General features: G+C 38.4%; 1 protein-coding gene, 1 non-coding gene and 1 pseudogene across 2 annotated transcripts in view; 2 read left to right on the top strand and 1 right to left on the bottom strand.

Annotated features, from left to right (window-relative positions):
- Nucleotides 1-18,783, bottom strand: part of SCP2 (sterol carrier protein 2) — a 125,403-nt gene that overhangs the window by 83,668 nt on the left and 22,952 nt on the right. Inside the window, exons 6-7 of the mRNA XM_053214050.1 lie at nt 13,422-13,572; nt 1,445-1,508 (exon numbers count right to left, since the gene is read on the bottom strand). Coding sequence (XP_053070025.1) covers nt 1,445-1,508; nt 13,422-13,461 — 104 coding nt within the window. The 5' untranslated portion in view covers nt 13,462-13,572. The remainder of the gene's footprint in view (nt 1-1,444; nt 1,509-13,421; nt 13,573-18,783) is intronic.
- Nucleotides 5,594-7,063, top strand: LOC106987887 (heterogeneous nuclear ribonucleoprotein A1-like; annotated as a pseudogene).
- Nucleotides 8,131-8,256, top strand: LOC113599666 (small nucleolar RNA SNORA63). The gene has a single exon (XR_003420581.1). It is a non-coding gene; the product is annotated as a small nucleolar RNA SNORA63 (small nucleolar RNA).

The following is an 18,783-nucleotide window of genomic DNA, read 5'->3' as shown; positions in this document are numbered from 1 at the left end:
TATAATTCAACCTTCTTAGAAATATGTAACCGGGTATCTATAACAACTAGTGAGCAAACACAGGATTCTCTTTCTTTCCTAGCCAAGGAAAACCTAGTGCAAGAAGTTGGCATCTGAAATTTCTGAGCAAAACCTAGAAGGCTCTTCTTGGCTGTTTCAAAGAGTTTTACATGATGAAACTGACATCCAGAAATAACATTTGCCTATTCAACATAATTGAAAATTTACAATATGAAATGGAAGGCCACTGGGGACAAGGAACTTATCTATCTTGTTCACTGCTGTATCACTAGCAGCTAAAGGTGTGTTGCACACAGTACGCCGCTGAATACATATTTGTTGAGTGAATGAATTCCCTTTAGAAGAATGCTATAATGAGTGGATAATTGATGCCTGGTTAGGCAGGGTGTTAAGTAAGAGAAAGACTTTGATTCTCTAGAGAAAGTTAAGAGCTACTCCTTGAAGCCTCAAAGCCAAGAAACTGCAGTGTTGTCAATTCCTCAATGCATTGGTATAGTTCCTTACTACTTAGGAAATAAAAAGGATATTTGCATGGTTCTCCAAGTTCTAAGGACAAAGAATTTGCTCTAGATCATCTTCATGGGCTAAGACTACTTATTCAAACTCTACTATACAGGTGCTTACTTCGGCAGCACATATACCAACTCTACTATTCAGTAACAGCAAAGTTTTATTGAACATATACTATGTTCCAATACCCTGCTAGATGCTGACGATACAAGATAAGACAGAATCTCTGCTCAAGGACCATCATGATCAAAGAAAGACTTATAAATAACTAAGTGGGATAGAGTGATGTGTTATAATAGAGGTATACAGACAGTGGAATGAAACTCATGAGAAAAAAAAAAAAAATTAGGCCCAGGAAGCTTTAAGAAGGTGTTTAGAGAAGGAATGACATTTGGGTTGGGGCTTGATGGGTAAATAGATATTCACCAAACAAAAGAAAGACAAAAGGATATTCCAGGGAGAGTTAACAGCCTAAGTAAAAACACAGAAGTGAGTACTGTATACTACACTTGGGAAAAAACAAGTGATCTGGTGAAGCTAGAGACTGTAAATAACCAGAAAGTAGTAGGAAATAAGACTGGCAAGGTAGAGTGGGCCAAATTATAACAAGCTTATTATCTCATATGAAGGAGTTTCTATTATATCATATAAGCAATGAAAATTCACTAAAACTTTATCAGCAATCATCCACATTCTTTCTTAAGCTTAAATAAATGACATTCTAAATATAAACAAACCCAAAGCTAAAACTGTAGTTAAAAGTTTACCTGGGTACAGGCCTTTTATAAGAAAAATAATAAAACATTCTAGTTAATATCTTTGAGGTCTTCCCCTTACTTTTTAAGTATAAAGTTGTATATTACACAGCAGGATAACTCAGATTTTTACAATTTCATATTTCTGAAATACTTACGGGTTATTAACTGAATGTTTATGATTTTTCCATCCAATTTTTGCAAAATGTTCAACCTTTGTTCCTGTAGAGAAAACAAGTAAGTGCTTTCATATTGCTTATTAAATGTTGCAATGGTACACAGTGTCCTGCCAAATATTTCTGCATTTTCCCTTGCACAGATTGCCAATATTGATCATGTCAACAACTGATCCCTCACATAAATATTTAATTAAACTTGTGTATATTTCATGAGTTGAATCTACTAATAAGCACATGAATATGAATATGAAAAGCACTGAATATGAAAATAGTTCAAACTGGTTAATTCTATCTAGTATAAGTAAGAGTTCAGTTTCAAAAACCAGAATATATAGCCTGGGATTCACAGTGGATATAAGGCAGGAAAGCACTGCCAGCAATTTTTTAAGGAGTTTGCCAAAGTATCCCAATGCCCCTGGGCTAAGTGAATTTTACAACCCACACCCTCCAGGACCTGGTCCTTCTCCTTCCTTATGAAAAGGCAGAAGAGTCTTTAGAAAAGTTATAACCTAGGGGTACCTGGGTGGCTCAGTTGGTTAAGCATATGACTCTTGGTTTTGATCTCATAGTTTGTGAGCTTGAGCCCCACATCAGGCTCTGTGCTGACAGTTCGGAGCCTGCTTGGGATTCTCTGTCTCCCTCTCTCTGTTCCTTCCCCGCTCATGCTGTCTCTCACTCAAAAATAAATAAATAAATATTTTTTAAAGTTTAAAAAAAAAGAAAAGAAAAGTTATAGCCTAACAAGAAATATGTATGTTTTTAAATTCTTTAACAGAAAGTTTAAAGATTAGTGTCAGAAAAACAAAAGCATGTATTAAGGAAGTTAAATACGCAAAAAGTTTTTACTACTTTAAAAAAGACAAAGCAGCATAAGATAGGTTTTGAACCCTGCTTGAGAGCCAGAAAGAACAAGGAAGGAAAAGGAACACTGATAGCAGCTGATAATGTTATGTTAATAGATGATGGCACAGGAAAATGAAGAGCCCCCATTTCTGTTTCATCTCTATCATCTCTGTCAGGAGGATGATCTTCAGAGCAGAAATGACATACATATAATTGAGCAAATCTTGTCTCAATTCTAATAAAAAAGGAAGAAGGCAGAATCCACACTAGTGATCTCATACAAAGAAGAGTGATAATCAGGTGGCAGCCAATATGGGTTCAGTAGGAACAAGCCATAGAAGATTAATACCTGTTTTCATTGGTTTGACTGGTAGATCAAATGAAACATAGTATCTGATTATCAGCAAGACAATTAAATTTTTTAGGACATCTTTTGGGACAAGGTAAGGAAATACTATACTGTGGGTTTTGGTTTTTGTTTGGGGGGAGCACAATGATGTTACTTTAAAAAATGAGGATTCTGTCAAATACGTTTAGATAATACTGGGTTAAACAAAGTGAAACAGGTTTCTTTTTTTTTTTTTTTTTTTTTCAATGTTTATTTATTTTTGGGACAGAGAGAGACAGAGCATGAACGGGGGAGGGGCAGAGAGAGAGGGAGACACAGAATCGGAAACAGGCTCCAGGCTCTGAGCCATCAGCCCAGAGCCTGACGCGGGGCTCGAACTCACGGACCGCGAGATCGTGACCTGGCTGAAGTCGGACGCTTAACCGACTGCGCCACCCAGGCGCCCCGAAACAGGTTTCTTTATGGCAAGACATTCAGAGCCTTTACTATTATTATATGTGTATCATGACTGTCCAAAAGGGGGTTAAAGAATCTGAAGCATCTCCCAACTTATCTGACCCATGAAATAGAGAATCTTATCAGGTTACTGTCCCACAGAACACATATTGGGAAACCACCAACATTGACTGATATAGGTTAACCTGCAGAAAAGTCTCTAGTGCTAACCTCTAACCTCTGCCATGCTCTGGCTAATATGTCTACCAAAAATTGGATTAGAAAATTAAAGGCATGTTCACCAAACCTGAATGTGGGAAGGACTGCTATAATATTGAATCCAAATAGATTCAACAAAGCTTATTAATGGGATGGATCAGAATATATTCAAATTAAATGACCAATTCTATTCCTGGATCCCCAAAACAATCTGGGAAAAGGAGCAGCAACTATGAGAAATGCTCTGAGGTTCTGTTTGACTACAAGTTCAATATGATTTAATAGTGTGACGCAACTACCATAAATGCTTACATGTGATCCCAGTATCCGCAATTAGACTTGTGATGATGAATTATGAAACAAATCAAATGAGAACAGTTACACAGTTAAGTGAGAAACAGTTAAAAGGAAGTTAAGCACAAGGTCTGGCAGGTTTCAGATATTTGAAGAGCTACAGAAAGAGGCTCACCTCCTGTGAGCCTCAGAAGACAGAAACAAGACCATGGATGGAAACTATAGGGAGACAGATTTGAGTTCAACATGGAAAAGACCGCTGTAACAACTGGAATCACCCAAAAAATGGAAGGAGTGACCATTGGTGGGACTAGAGTGATGAAAATGTTCGGTGGGACTGGAGTGATGAAAATGTTCTGAAACTAGAAAGTGGTAATAGTTGCAAAACTCTGAATATATTAAAAATCACTGAATTGTATACTTTAAAAGGGTGGATTTTATGGTATGTGAATTATATCTCAATAAAGCTGTCATTAAAAAAAGAAAATGAATTAAATTCCCAATTCAAAAACTAGAAAAACAACAACCAAAGTAAACCAAAAGAAAGCACAAAGAAGATAAAAGCAGAAAATAATTGCGGAAAAAATAAAAAGAGTAGACATAATCAATCAAGATCCTGTTATTTTGAAAAATTTAACAAAATAAGGGCACCTGGGTGGCTCAATAAGTTGAACGTCTGACTCTTGATTTCAGCGCAGGTCATGATTCCATGGTTGCAGGATGGAGCCCCATATTGGGCGCCATGAGCATAGAGCCTGCTAAGAATCTCTTTCTCCCTATGCCCCTCTCCCCTGCTCATATGCAGGCTCTCTCAATCTCTCTCTCTCTCTCTCTCAAATTAAAAAAAAAATTAACAAAATAGACAACTACCTAATTTAATTTTAAAAAGGAGAAAGCAACGGGGCGCCTGGATGGCTCAGTTAGTTAAGCATCTGACTTCAGCTCAGGTCATGATCTCGCGGTTTGTGAGTTCGAGCCCCACATCGGGCTCCGTGCTGGTAGCTCAGACCCCGGAGCCTGCTTCAGATTCTGTGTCTCTCTCTTTCTCTCTGCCCCTCCCCTGCTCACACTCTGTCTCTCAAAAATAAATAAACATTTTAAAAAAAAAGGACAAAGCATGAATATACAAACATAAAAAATAACAAGAGGGAAATATCATTGAAATAGAAAAAATTGTAAAATTGCAAAAGACTACTTTTCAGACTTCAATACAAAGATTTGGAAATCTAAATGAAATGAATAATTTCCTAGAGATACATAAACTACCCAAAATAACCTCAGTGAAGATAGAATATTTAAACATAAGGAAACCAAGCAACTACCAAAAAGGAAAAAAAAACAAAAAACAACAACAACAAAAAAAAAAACAGGCCAAGATGAGTTCACAGGGAATTCTATCAAACCTACAAAGATTAGGTAATCTCCATGCTCCATAAAGTGTATCAAAGCATTAAAAGTAAGGAGAGGCTTCCTATTTCTTTTTATAAAGCAAGTATGAAATTAACATAAAATCACTTACAAATGTTGATCTGAAGTACTATATAAAATAAAATAGTGACAGAATCTAACCCCACATTAAAAAAAAGTCAATACCTCACAACCAACTGGCATTCATTCGAGATATGCAAAGTTGGTTCAATACCAGGAATCCAGTAATAAAATATTCTAATAATAGACCTAAGTGCAATTAACAGAGGCTAGAAAAAGCCTTTAACAAAATTCAATACCCATTCCTGAAAGAAAAAAAAAAAAAACTCAAGAAAACAACTGATGGATGCTTTCTGAACACAACAAAATTATATATTATATATTATACTATATATATATAATTATAAAAAATTTTACATTACATATCTTTTATATATATAAAAGATCCTGAGGCCATCAGCCAGCATCTTACTTAATGGGATAATAACATCTGCCGTATTGGATTGTTGTGAGAATTGAATAAGATAATATAAGTATGGAAAGTCATTCATTCATTCATTCTTTTACTCATTCAACAAGTATTTATTGAGTCCTTTCTGCCCACAGACGCTGCTGAGTAAGCATCATTAAAGTCTCCCCTCCCACTGCCATCATGTCTAAGTCAGAGTCTCCCAAAGAGCCTGAACAGCTGCGGAAGCTTTTCATCGGAGGTCTGAGCTTTGAAATAACCAATGAGAGTCTGAGGAGCCATTTTGAGCAATGTGGAACGCTTACAGACTGTGTGGTAATGAGAGATCCAAACACCAAGTGCTCCAGAGGCTTTGGGTTTGTCATCTATGCCACTGTGGAAAAGGTGGATGCAGCCATGAATGCAAGGCCACACAAAGTGAATGGAAGAGTTGTAGAACCAAAGAGGGCTGTGTCGAGAGACAATTCTCAAAGACCTGGTGCCCACTTAACTGTGAAAAAGATTTTTGTCGATGGCATTAAAGAAAATACTGAAGAACATCATCTAAGAGATTGAATAGTATGGGAAAATTGGAGGGATTGAAATAATGACTGACCGAGGCAGTGGCAAAAAGAGAGGCTTTTCTTTTGTAACATTTGACAATCATGACTCTGTAGACAAGACTGTCATTCAGGGGCGCTTGGGTGGCTCAGTCGGTTAGGCGTCCGACTTCGGCTCAGGTCATGATCTCGCGGTCCCTGAGTTCCAGCCCCGCGTCAGGCTCTGTGCTGACAGCTCAGAGCCTGGAGCCTGTTTCAGATTCTGTGTCTCCTTCTCTCTGTGACCCTCCCCCGTTCATGCTCTGTCTCTCTCTGTCTAAAAAATAAATAAACGTTAAAAATTAAAAAAAAAAAAAAAAGAGAGACTGTCATTCAAAAATACCATACTGTGAAAGGGCACAACTGTAAAGTAAGGAAAGCTTTATCTAAGCAAGAGATGGCTAGTGCTTCCTCCAGCCAAAGAGGTCGAAGTGGTTCTGGAAACTTCAGTGGTGGTCATAGAGGTGGTTTTGATGGGAATGACAAATTTGGCTGTGGAGGAAACTTCAGTGGGTGAGGTGGCTTCGGTGGCAGTCAAGGTGGTGGTAGATATGGTGTCAGTGGATATGGCTATAATAGATTTGATAACGATGGAAGCAACTCTGGAGGCGGTGGAAGCTATAATGATTTTGGCAATTACAACAAGCAATCTTCAAATTTTGGACCCATGAAAGGAGGAAATTTTGGAGCCAGAAGCTCTGGCCCATATGGTGGTGGAGGCCACTTTGCCAAACCACAAAACCAAGGTGGCTATGGCGGTTCCAGCAGCAGCAGTAGCTATGGCAGTGGCAGAAGGTTTTAATTACTGCAAGGAAACAAAGCTTAGCAGGAGAGGAAAGCCAGAGAAGTGACAGGGAACCTACAGGTTACAACAGATTTGTGAACTCAGCCACGCATAGTGGTGGCAGGACTTAGCTGCTACAAAGAAGACATGTTTTAGACAATACTCATGTGTATGGTCAAAAAACTCGAGGACTGTATTTGTGACCTGTACAACAGGTTATTTTAGTTTCTGTTCTGTGGAAAGTGTAAAGCATTCCAACAAAGGGTTTTTTTAATCATGACACTGAATAAACATGTCCTTTAAAAGAAAAACACACAAATATTTATTATTTACATATGGTAGGGCTGTAGAAGAGAAAGGGGAAAAAAACAACAACGTTCTTCTATCTAGATTACATGCCAAGCACTGTGCTAGGCTGGATATATTGAAAGTAAACAAAACAGACATGGATCCTGCTTTCATGGAGTTTACAAAATAATGAGGAAGACAAAAATTAAACAAGTAAAACTACACACACACAAACACACACACACGTTTGTATATATATGAATATAAATAGTGCTAAATGCTATGAAGGAAAGCAATTGGGGGCTATCTATGAATGAGAATAACAGGAGGGACCTGCTTCAATTTGAATGGCCAAGGACAGTCTTTCTTTGTAGAATAATTAATTATAGAATACCTGCTTTGTGCCAGGCACTGTTCTAGGTAACAAGAAATGAACAGGGAATAAAACAAAAGTGAGTGGCCTTATGGAACTTAGATGCTAGTTGGAGGAGACAAGCAGTAAGAAAAAATATATATGCCAGGTTTTATAAGTGTTATATAAAATAATTCAAGAGGAGACACAGAGGATAGGGAGTTCCAGGAAAGAGGGTGATCAAAGAAGCAGATGACAACTTTTAAGCAAAGACCTGATGGAAATAAAGGAGCTAGCACCAATGATATCTTAGGGTAAAGCATTCCAGAAGTGGAAACAGCAAGGCCCTGCCTCAAGCAGGAATGTGTTCACTGTTTTCAAAAACAGAAAGGATAATGTGGCTGGAGTAGAGTGGTGAAAGAAAAAATGGTAACAGATGAGGTCAGAACACTAATGAGGGTGGGGGAGCAGATCGTGCAGAAGTTTGTAGGCCACAATAAGACGTCTAAGCTTCAATCTGAGTATGATAAGAACATATGGAGAGTTTGAGCAGAGGAGTGAACTCATCTGGCTTATATTTTAAACACATTGCACTGAAGCAGGGTTTAGACTGTTAAGTGCTGATATAGCTGATATAGGATATAGCTGTTAAGTGCCGTGTTGTCACTCCCCCTGCTCAAAATAAAGTTGTTTCTTAACTATACCTGTTTGTTATACTCCTGTGACAGCAAGGGACACTTGGTCTCATACACATCAATAAAATTAAATACTGATTTGAATGGCAATTCTTGAATTAAAAAACAACAAACAAACAAACAAACCACAAAAACAACAACAACAACACTGCTCTGGCTATAAAGTAAAGAACTGACTGCAGAGATACACAAGAAGAGGCAAAAAACCAAAAACAAAACAGGACTCCTATAATCCAGATGAGAAATTAGGGTGACCTGCACTACAGTAGAAGTGGTAGAAAGGGTGAGAGATGTTTACTGAGAAATGAGTGAAAAGGTTTGCCAATATACTCATACTGTCAAGTTCAAGCAGAATCAAGAACAGCCCCATGGTTTTTGGCCAAATGTCCTAGAAAGATGGAGTTACCATGTATTGAAAGGGGAAATCTTCAGGAGGAACAGAGGAGAAGGGGGGAGTTCAGAGAAAGAATTAGGACTTCAGTTTTAGACCTATTAAAGTTGAAATGCCTATTATAGACATCCAAGTGGAGATACCTTTGTAAAGTGTTGGAGATATGAGACAGGATTTTTTTAAGACCTAATGGATGAGGACAGCCAATCTTGAAAGAATGGAGTAAATAGCACTGTAGCCAAAGGGAATATAAGACTCTGAGGCAGAAAACAGTTTGGTTTACTGAAGACAATGAAAGAAGGCCAGGACAATGGGAATGAAAACAACAAGAAATTATTTTTTAAAATACAGAGTCTCATTGTTTTACAATAACAAATAATGAATACATATTTTAGTACCTAAATGCTACAGGCTGTGTCCCTGACAAAAATCATATGTTGAAGCCCTAAACCCCAATGTGATAATATTTGGAAACAGGACTACTGGGAGGTAATCAGGGTAGTGAGGTCATGAGAGTGAGGTCCCCATGACAGATTAGTGCCCTTACAATACTCTTAAGGGGCGCCTGGGTGGCTCAGTTGGTTGAGCGTCCAACTTCGGCTCAGGTCACGATCTCATGGTTTGTGAGTTTGAGCCCCGCGTCAGGCTCTGTGCTGACAGCTCAGAGCCTGAAGCCTGCTTCGGATTCTGTCTCTTTCTCTCTCTGCCCATCCCCACTTGTGCTCTGTCTCTCTGTCTCTCAAAAATAAATAAATGTAGAAAAGAAAAAGAAAAAAGAAAAACAATACTCAAGAAGGAGAAGAGAAAGATGTTTCCTTCTCTCTCTGTCTCATTCTCTCTCTCTCATTCTCATTCTCATTCTCATTCTCTCTCTTTGCACCTGCACAAAAGAGGTCAGGTGAGTACACATGGAAGGGCAGCCACCTACAAACCAAGAGAAGAGGCCTCAGAATAAAATCTATCTTGTACCTTGATCTCGGACTTCCCAGCCTCCAGAACTGTGAGAAATTAATTTTTGTTGTTTGAGCCACCCAATCTACGGTATTTTGTTACGGCACCCAAGCAGACTAATATACTGGAACTGAGGTTACACTAAACAAAAATGTAAAATACATGAATGGCTTTGGAACAAGGAAGTGGGTTTTAAGGAAACTGCTAGTGAAAGCCTAAATAAAGTGCCTTAAAGAAACTATTAGTAGAAGCTTCCAGATCCTGTGAGGATGCTGTTGGTGAGGGTTTACAAAATGATAAAAACCTTACTGAGGAACAGAGGAAAGGAGATCCTTGCTGCAATGCTTGCTGACACTATAGTAACACTATTATCTGCAGTTATGTGAAAATCAGATAATAACCAAAATATTGAAGGTGCCACATGATTTCTTCTTGCTATTTATAGTAAAAATCTATACTGCTATACTGAAGAAAGGGCTGTTAAAGAAAAAGAATTCAGGACCTGATGACATTGAAAGTTCAAGCCTCTCAAAGTGGGAAAAGATGCTAAAATTAAGTAACAGTCTTTGAGCAAAGATCAAATCCAGGGCACTGCTTGTAAAAAATGGTACAAGGATGAAGCCCAAGGTATGACAAATCTTTTGCTATGATCTCAGAAATATCAAAAGTGACGCCTCAGAATATAGTTCAAACAGACAAAAAGCCCTCTAAAGAAAAAAAAGGTTGTGCCTCACAAATCCTCTCAATCAAAGAATCAAGAAGCTTAAGAATGTTGTCCCTCAGCTGTTTCAGAAGGGACCCAAGGTAGAAGAAAACTTATCTTTATCTTTTTTTAAATGTTTATTTATTTTGAGAGAGAGAGTGTGTGTGTGTGTGCAGACAGGGGAGGGGGAGAGGGAGGGGGAGAGGGAGAAGGAGAGAGAGAATCTCAAGCAGGATCACAGAGTCTGAAGGACTTGATTCCACAACTCTAGGATCAAGACCTGAGCCAAAATCAAGAGTCAGACATTCAACCAACTGAATTTGAAGTTTATTTATTTATTTTTGAGAGTGGGGGTAGAGAATGAGCAGGGGAGGGACAGAGAGAGGAAAGAGAGAGAATCCCAAGCAGGCTACACACTCAACACAGAGCCCAACTTGGGGCCTGATTTCACAACTGTGAGATTAGGACATGAGCCAGAATCAAGTTGCTTAAGCAACTGAGCCACCCATGCACCACCTGTATATTTATGTTTTGTGTACTTCTCTGTATTGAGTTATAATACCCATCAATGACAAATTTTTTTGATTTTTAAAAAATGCTGGGTTCAACCCACTAAGCTGATCCCATCATTTCCTAGCAGGTCACAACCCACAGTTTGAAAAACTCTGGTCTAGGGTTAAGAGCTGTGGTAATAAAAGGAACTGGAAGGAGTCTGGAGTTTTTGTTTTAGAGTCTGCAGGTAGAAATGATAGGATATAATGGGACTGGAGGGACTGGAATAAGAAGAATAAGAAGGGAGAAGTGTCAAAGATGACTCATGTTTCTGCCTTGAACATCTGAATAAATGGAAGTGCCACTTACTGAGATGAGGAAAACTAGAGGAGGAACAAGTTTAAAATTATGGGAGAAGAGAAGAGTTTGCATTTGAACATGTTAAATTGAGATGCCTATTAAATATACAAGCAGATATCCAAGATGCCACCTGGTTATGTAAGTATAGAAGCCATCACTGACTGCCCTAAGTTTGCCTTCCTCACCCCACCCTTGTTTTTTTTCTTCACAAGACTAATAACTACCTGAAATTATCTTCATTTTTTTCATGTGTTAATATCTCTCCCGCACTAGAAATGTAAGCAAAGACTTCATATTTCATCTGCTTATTTATAGCTTATGAATGAATATACTAAAATACTTAATTCTTTTTCCCTCTTAAACGTCCTTTGAGGTCTTACTTTGCAGTTTCCTACAACAAAAGAAGTGGAATATATTTCCCTATCCCTTGATTCCAAGTTTGCAATGTAACTTGCTTTGGTCAACAGCTGAAGTCTCACAAGGCTTTACATGCTGCAGATTACTCTCTTGTCCTCCTGCTGTCACCATGAAAAGGACATGCCAGGGCTGGCTCTCTGGTCCCAGGAGGAAGAAAGATATATGACCCAAACAAGAGTAGAACAGAGCCTCCAGTCATCCTATAGTCATATGATTAACCCAAACAAGAAAAGCTGAGTTCAGCTTAGATGAGCTGATTCCTAGTCAATCTCCTAACTTGTAAAAAATAATTATTGTTTAAAATCACTGAGTTTTGGCATGGTTTATTACAAAGCAATAGCAAACTGATATACCGATGTATCCAATGCCTAGAGCAGTGCCTAGAATATAATGACAGCCCAAATAATATTTTAAATGAATTATTTAATTGAAAAAGAAATAGATAAGGAATAGCCAAAGAGGTAAGGAAAACCAGGAGAATGGGGTGTCACAAAAGCCTAGAGAAGAGTATGTTTCAAGAAGGAAATAGTCAAAAGGGATTAATGGTGTTAAGGTCTATTAAATTAGGATTAAAAAATATTTACTAGATATGGCAACATGGTGCTCAATAGTAGCCTTGCGAAAGGAGGGAAGCCAGAATGGAACAGACTGAGTTTTAAAATGCAGGAAATAGCATTAAGAAAGAAAATTCTCAGGGTGCTTGGGTGGCTCACTAGGTTGAGCGTCTGCCTTCGGCTCAGGTCATGATCTTGGAGTTTGTGAGTTCGAGCCCCATGTTGGGCTCTGTGCTGACAGCTCAGAGCCTGGAGCCTGCTTTGGATTCTGTGTCTTTCTCTCTACCCCTCCCCTGCTCATGCTCTGTGTCTCAGAAATGAGTCAACATTAAAAAAAATTTTTTTAATAAAAATAAATAAATAAATAAACAAACAAACAAACAAAATTCTCATGGCCCAAAACTGGCAATGTTCTTCCCACCATTCTTCCTTGAAAATTTTTTTCCTTTCTAATTATTTGATTTTGGCTATCAAATAACCTGGGATATTTTTCCTGCAAAGAATAAGAAAGCTGAACTTCATGTAGGATTACTTACTTTCTTATCTCATAGTACATAGCAAGGCACTGGTTCAGGGTCATACCATTAAAAAAAAAAAAAATCCTAGGGGCGCCTGGGTGGCTCAGTCGGTTAAGTGTCCGACTTCAGCTCAGGTCACGATCTCGCAGTCTGTGAGTTCGAGCCCCGTGTAGGGCTCTGGGCTGATGGCTCAGAGCCTGGAGCCTGCTTCAGATTCTGTGTCTCCCTCTCTCTCTGCCCCTCCCCCGTTCATGCTCTGTCTCTCTCTGTCTCAAAAATAAAAAATAAAATGTTAAAAAATTTTTTTAAAAAATCCTATCTGTACTATCCCATGCTTTAACTAACTGGCTAAGGCAAGCCAATCATTGATTATCAGTCAAAAAATTAGGATGTTTACCTACAAAATGCAAATCAACTATGAAATTTAATCCTCATAAAACATTACAAATGACCAATGATGGACTCTTGATGAATTCAAGCACTAAGAATAAAATTTGGCTATATAAACCTATTACCAAGAGCAAGCTTTAAGTCTCGTCATATTCAGAATGGATACACCTCAATTTATAATTCATGATTATAGGGGACAAGACTTATGTTACTTTTCCTATTTCAATTTCTTGGTATGGAACATTCTAGGTACCTCCCATATGATATCCTATACATAAATACCTTCTCTACAATTAAATCCTACATGAACTATTTCTTCAATTTAATTCAAAAACCACTTTATATTTTATAGATCCTGATATTTTCCACAGTTCCTAAATAAATTCCTATTGTTTCTCTTCACATGCATATAACTATCAATAGGCCTTAAAATGTTTTTAACATACCATATTTTTCCATGTGTTCTTTTCCAGCAAACCCAAACATCTGAGGAGCAACTGGTTTGGCACACAATCCGTATTTTTTTATCAGGACCTCAAGATGCTTATCAACTGGATTGGTCCTTTGTGAAGTCTAAGAGAGGGGAGAAAGAAATAAGTATTTGACATGCTAAGTGTCTCTTTCAACTATTACAGTGTTACTTAAGACGTCTGCTTATTTTAAGCCATAGTAAACCAAAAATAAGCAATGTGAATAAAGTCAGTCAGGAAATACTTTGCAGGGAAACATGGAAAGGAAAAATAATCAAGTGAGGTGTTAATTTTTTCATGAAGTATTTATAAAGAATCCAATATGTACCCATACTACTCAAGGTAGTATGCTCTGCTCATCTGGCATTTACAACTGAGGCAGGGAGGGGACAAAAGGTGATGAAGATAAAACTAAATTAAAACATAAATAATAATGCTGTAAAGAAAAACAAATTCAAGTAAGGGGACAAAACTGAACGTAGGAAGTGCTACTTTAATTTTTTTTGTTTGTTTTATTTATTTTTGAGAGAGACAGAGTGTGAGCGGGGTGAGCAGGGGAGGAGCAGAGAGAGAGGGAGACACAGAATCCGAAGCAGGCTCCAGGCTCTGAGCTATCAGCATAGACCCCAATGTGGGGCTCAAACTCACAAACAGTGAGATCGTCACCTGAGCCGAAGCCGGACACTCAACCATCTGAGCCACAAGGCACCCCTAGGAAGTGCTATTTTATACACAATAGACAAGGAAGGTCTCATTGACAAAACGATATTTGAGCAAGAATGTGAAGCAGTAAGGAGTAAGTTATTTGGGTAACCTTGGGAAAGGAGCATTCTAGGCAGAGAGAACAGCAACCAAAAAGATCTTAAGGCAGAAGCATGCTTGGGTTTTTGAGAAAAGAAGTGAATTAGGGCTAAGATAAAGAGTGTAATCACCTCAGAGAGTGTAATCACCTTTGTTTCCTAGTTCTACAATATAAGAACATAGTTACTACCACAAATATTTCACTAGGGAAAGCTAACAGTTTCTTCTCAGTTTCCCTGCTAGACCATGAACTCCCTGAAGGCAGGAATCTTTTTTCATACACCTTTGCACATATACCCAATGACTAGCATATGGCCTGCCACACAGCAAACATTCTATACTTGTTGAATGAATAAATGAGGATTATTTTTTGGTCCACAAGGAGTTCCAAAGGGAATACTGCTAAGCCCTTCTCTTTGATTAAGAAAATATAGGGGTGCCTGGGTGGCTCAGTGGGTTAAGCATCTGACTTCGGCTCAGGTCATGACCTCGCGGTCTGTAAGTTTGAGCCCCACATCGGGCTCCGTACTGACATCTCAGAGCCTGAAGCCTGCTTCGGAGTCTGTGTCTCCCTCTCTCTCTGCCCCTCCCCTGCTCATGCTCTGTCTCTCTCTCTCTTTCAAAAATAAACATTGAGGAAAAAAAAGAAAAAATATAGGCCTAAAGAAAGAAAATTATTTAGTTAGACATGATAAACACTTGACAATCCAAATGACGTTTTGATAGAAATGGGTCTTGTGAATCTCTGAACACAGAAATCTTAAAAATAAGAGTTCTAAAGAAATTTTTAAAAACAAAGAGAAGGGGCCCCTGGATGGCTCAGTCAGTTAAGCATCTGACTTCAGCTCAGGTCATGATCTCATGGTTCATGAGTTCAAGCCCCAAATCAGGTTCTCTGCTGTCAGCACAGAGTCCACTTTGGATTCTCTTTCTCCCTCTCTGCTCCTCCCCTGCACCCTCTCTCTCTCTCCCTCTCAAAAATAAACATTAAGAAAAAAAAGTTTTTTGGGAATGCAAGCTGGTGCAGCCTCTCTGGAACACAGTATGAAGGTTCCTCAAAAAATTAAAAATAGAACTACCCTATGACTCAGCAATTGCACTACTAGGCATTTATGCAAGGAATACAGGTGTGCTGTTTCAAAGGGGCACATGCACCCCAATGTTTATAGCAGCACTATCAACAGCAGCCAGAGTATGGAAAGAGCCCAAATGTCCATCGATGGATGAATGGATAAAGAAAATGTGGTATATATATACAATAGAGTATTACTCGGCATCAAAAAGAATGAAATCTTGCCATTTACAACTACGTGGATGGAACTAGAAGGTATTATGCTAAGTGAAATTAGTCAGAGAAAGACAAGTATCATATGACTTCACTCATATGAGGACTTTAAGACACAGAACAGATGAATATAAGGGAAGGGAAGCAAAATAATATAAAAACAGGGAGGGAGATAAAACATAAGAGACTCTTGGGGCGCCTGGGTGGCTCAGGCTCTGTCGGTTGAGCGTCCGACTTCAGCTCAGGTCACGATCTCACGGTTCGTGAGTTCGAGCCCCACATCAGGCTCTGGGCTGATGGCTCAGAGCCTGGAGCCTGCATCTGATTCTGTGTCTCCCTCTCTCTCTGCCCCTCCCCCATTCATGCTCTGTCTCTCTCTGTCTCAAAAATAAATAAACATTAAAAAAAATTTTTAAAAAAAACATAAGAGACTCTTAAATATGGAGAACAAAGAGAGGGTTGCTGGAGGGGTTGTGGGAGGGGGGATGGGCTAAATGGGTAAGGGGCACTAAGGAATCTACTCCTGAAATTATTGTTGCACTAAGTGCTAAATAATTTGGATGTAAATTTTTAAAAATAAAAAATAAAATTAAAAAAAGTTTTTTTTAAAGAGAAAATGTTCACTGCTAAGTAAAAAAGGGGTGCTAATTAAAACAATGATATATAACTTCTGCTTCTAGACAAGATGGATTACAGAAAACATATTTATCCTTCTAGCTTAACCATCTAAAAGTTTGGACAAAATATATAAAGCAACAATTTTCAATGTACAAGTATAAAGCACAGCATAGAGATCTCTAAGAGAAGGAAAACAAATAAGATGAGCATTATGATTTTCCCCAGATTGCTACTTGGAAAGAACAGGGAGGAGTAACATGGAGTCCAGCAATCTTCCTAAGTTGAAGAAACAGAGTTCAGAATTCAAAGAGACCAAGCCATCTAGAATTCACAGAGAAGGGAACTGGAGACAAAAAGAGACAGACAGAGAACACATATGTGCACATGCTCTGAAATGGATAGCAACGTGCAGAAAAATGAACCTGGACCACTTTCTTACACCATACACAAAAATAAACTCAAAATGGATGAAAGACCTAAATGTAAGACAGGAAGCCACCAAAATCCTCGAGGAGAAAGCAGGCAAAAACCTCTATGATCTTGGCTGCAACAACTTCTTACTCAACACATCTCCGGAGGCAAGGGAAACAAAAGCAAAAATGAACTATTGGGGCCTCATCAGGATAAAAAGCTTCTGCACAGCGAAGGAAACAATCAACAAAACTCAAAGGCAACCAACAGAATGGGAAAAGATATTTGCAAATGACATATCAGATAAAGGGTTAGTATCCAAAATCTATAAAGAACTTATCAAACTCCACACCCAAAAAACCCAAAAAATAATCCAGTGAAGAAATGGGCAAAAGACATGAATAGACACTTTTCCAAAGAAGACATCCGGATGGCCAACTGACACATTAAAAAATGCTCAACATCACCCATCATCAGGGAAATACAAATCAAAACCACAATGAGATACCACCCCACGCCTGTCAGAATGACAAAAATTAACAACTCAGGCAACAACAGATGTTGACGAGGATGCAGAGAAAGAGGATCTCTTTTGCACTACTGGTGGGAAAGCAAACTGGTACGGCCACTCTGGAACACAGTATGAAGGTTCCTCAAAAAATTAAAAATAGAACTACCCTATGACCCAGCAATTGCACTACTAGGTATTTATCCAAGAGATACAGGTATGCTGTTTCAAAGGGGCACATGCACCCCGATGTTTATAGCAGCACTATCAACAACAGCCAAAGTATGGAAAGAGCCCAAATGTCCATCGATGGATGAATGGATACAGAAGATGTGGTATACACACACACACACACACACACACACACACACACACACACACACACAATGGAGTATTACTCAGCAATCAAAAAGAAAGAAATCTTGCCATTTGCAACCACGTAGATGGAACTAGAGGGTATTATGCTAAGTGAAATGAGTCAGTCAGAGACAGACAAATATCATATGACTTCACTCATATGAGGACTTTTAGACACAACATATGAACATGCGGGAAGGGACACAAAAACAATATAAAAACAAGGAGGGGGACAAAAACATAAGAGACTCTTAAATATAGAGAACAAACAGAGGGTTGCTGGAGGGGTTGTGGGAGTGGGGGATGGGCTAAATGGGTAAGGGGCATTAAGGAATCTACTCCTGAAATCATTGTTGCACTATAGCTAACTAACTTTTATGTAAATTTAAAAAATAAATTAAAAAAGTGTATTCCAAGAGTTTTATGGAATAAAAAAAATCCAACTAAAAAAAACTAAAGTGAAATTACACACACAAAAAAACTCAATTAGCAGAAAACAAAGAGAAAACAGGAAAAAGAAGACATTGAACAAAAAAAAAAAAACAAATAGCAAGATAGTAAGATAGTAGATTTAAACTAGTGCTGTCCTTGGGGCTTCTGGGTGGCTTAGTCAGGTAAGCGCCCGACTTTGGCTCAGGTCGTGATCTCACAGTTCATGAGTTTGAGCCCCACGTTGGGCCCTGTGCTGACAGCTCAGAACCTGGAGCCTGCTTCGGATTCTGTCTGTGCCTGTTTCTGCACCTCCTCTGCTTGTACTCTCTCTCAAAAATAAATAAACATTAAAAAAATTTTAAACTAATGTTGTCCAAGTAAACATTTACTAACAGGCTCATGAGGGTCGGGGAGGCATAACTGATGCATTTGCCAATTCTTGTGATGTAAATACTTCCACTACAGCCAATTTAAATCACTGAAAGCAAAGATGAGAAGAGTTGTGCACAATCACGCAAGAGTCTTGCAAGCTGGTAGAAGCCAGTAGGTATTAGTTTCAGCTATTATTTTTTAAACCCTATATATCAATAGCCACATTAAATAAAAAGGATACAAAAAGCCCAGTTAAAAAGAGGAGACTGATAAATTGTTAAAAAGCAAGACCCAACTATATGTTGCCTACAAAAATCTAATTCAAAAACCACACTGATATATCACCTCATACCTGTTAAAATGGCAATTATCAAAAAGACAAGAAATAATAAGTATTGGAAAAAGGGAACCTTTGTGCACTACAGGTGCAAATGTAAATTTCAGCCACTATGAAAAATATAGCAGCTCCTCAAAAAATTAAAAAGAGAAATACCATATGATTCCGCAGTTCCACTTCTGGGTATTTATCAAAAGAAAACAAAAACACTAACTCC

This window comes from Acinonyx jubatus, chromosome C1, assembly GCF_027475565.1.
Source record: "Acinonyx jubatus isolate Ajub_Pintada_27869175 chromosome C1, VMU_Ajub_asm_v1.0, whole genome shotgun sequence".
NCBI classification, from domain to species: domain Eukaryota; kingdom Metazoa; phylum Chordata; class Mammalia; order Carnivora; family Felidae; genus Acinonyx; species Acinonyx jubatus.
The sequence above is the reverse complement of the archived record's forward strand: the minus strand, read 5'-3'. Positions and strand labels throughout refer to the sequence as shown.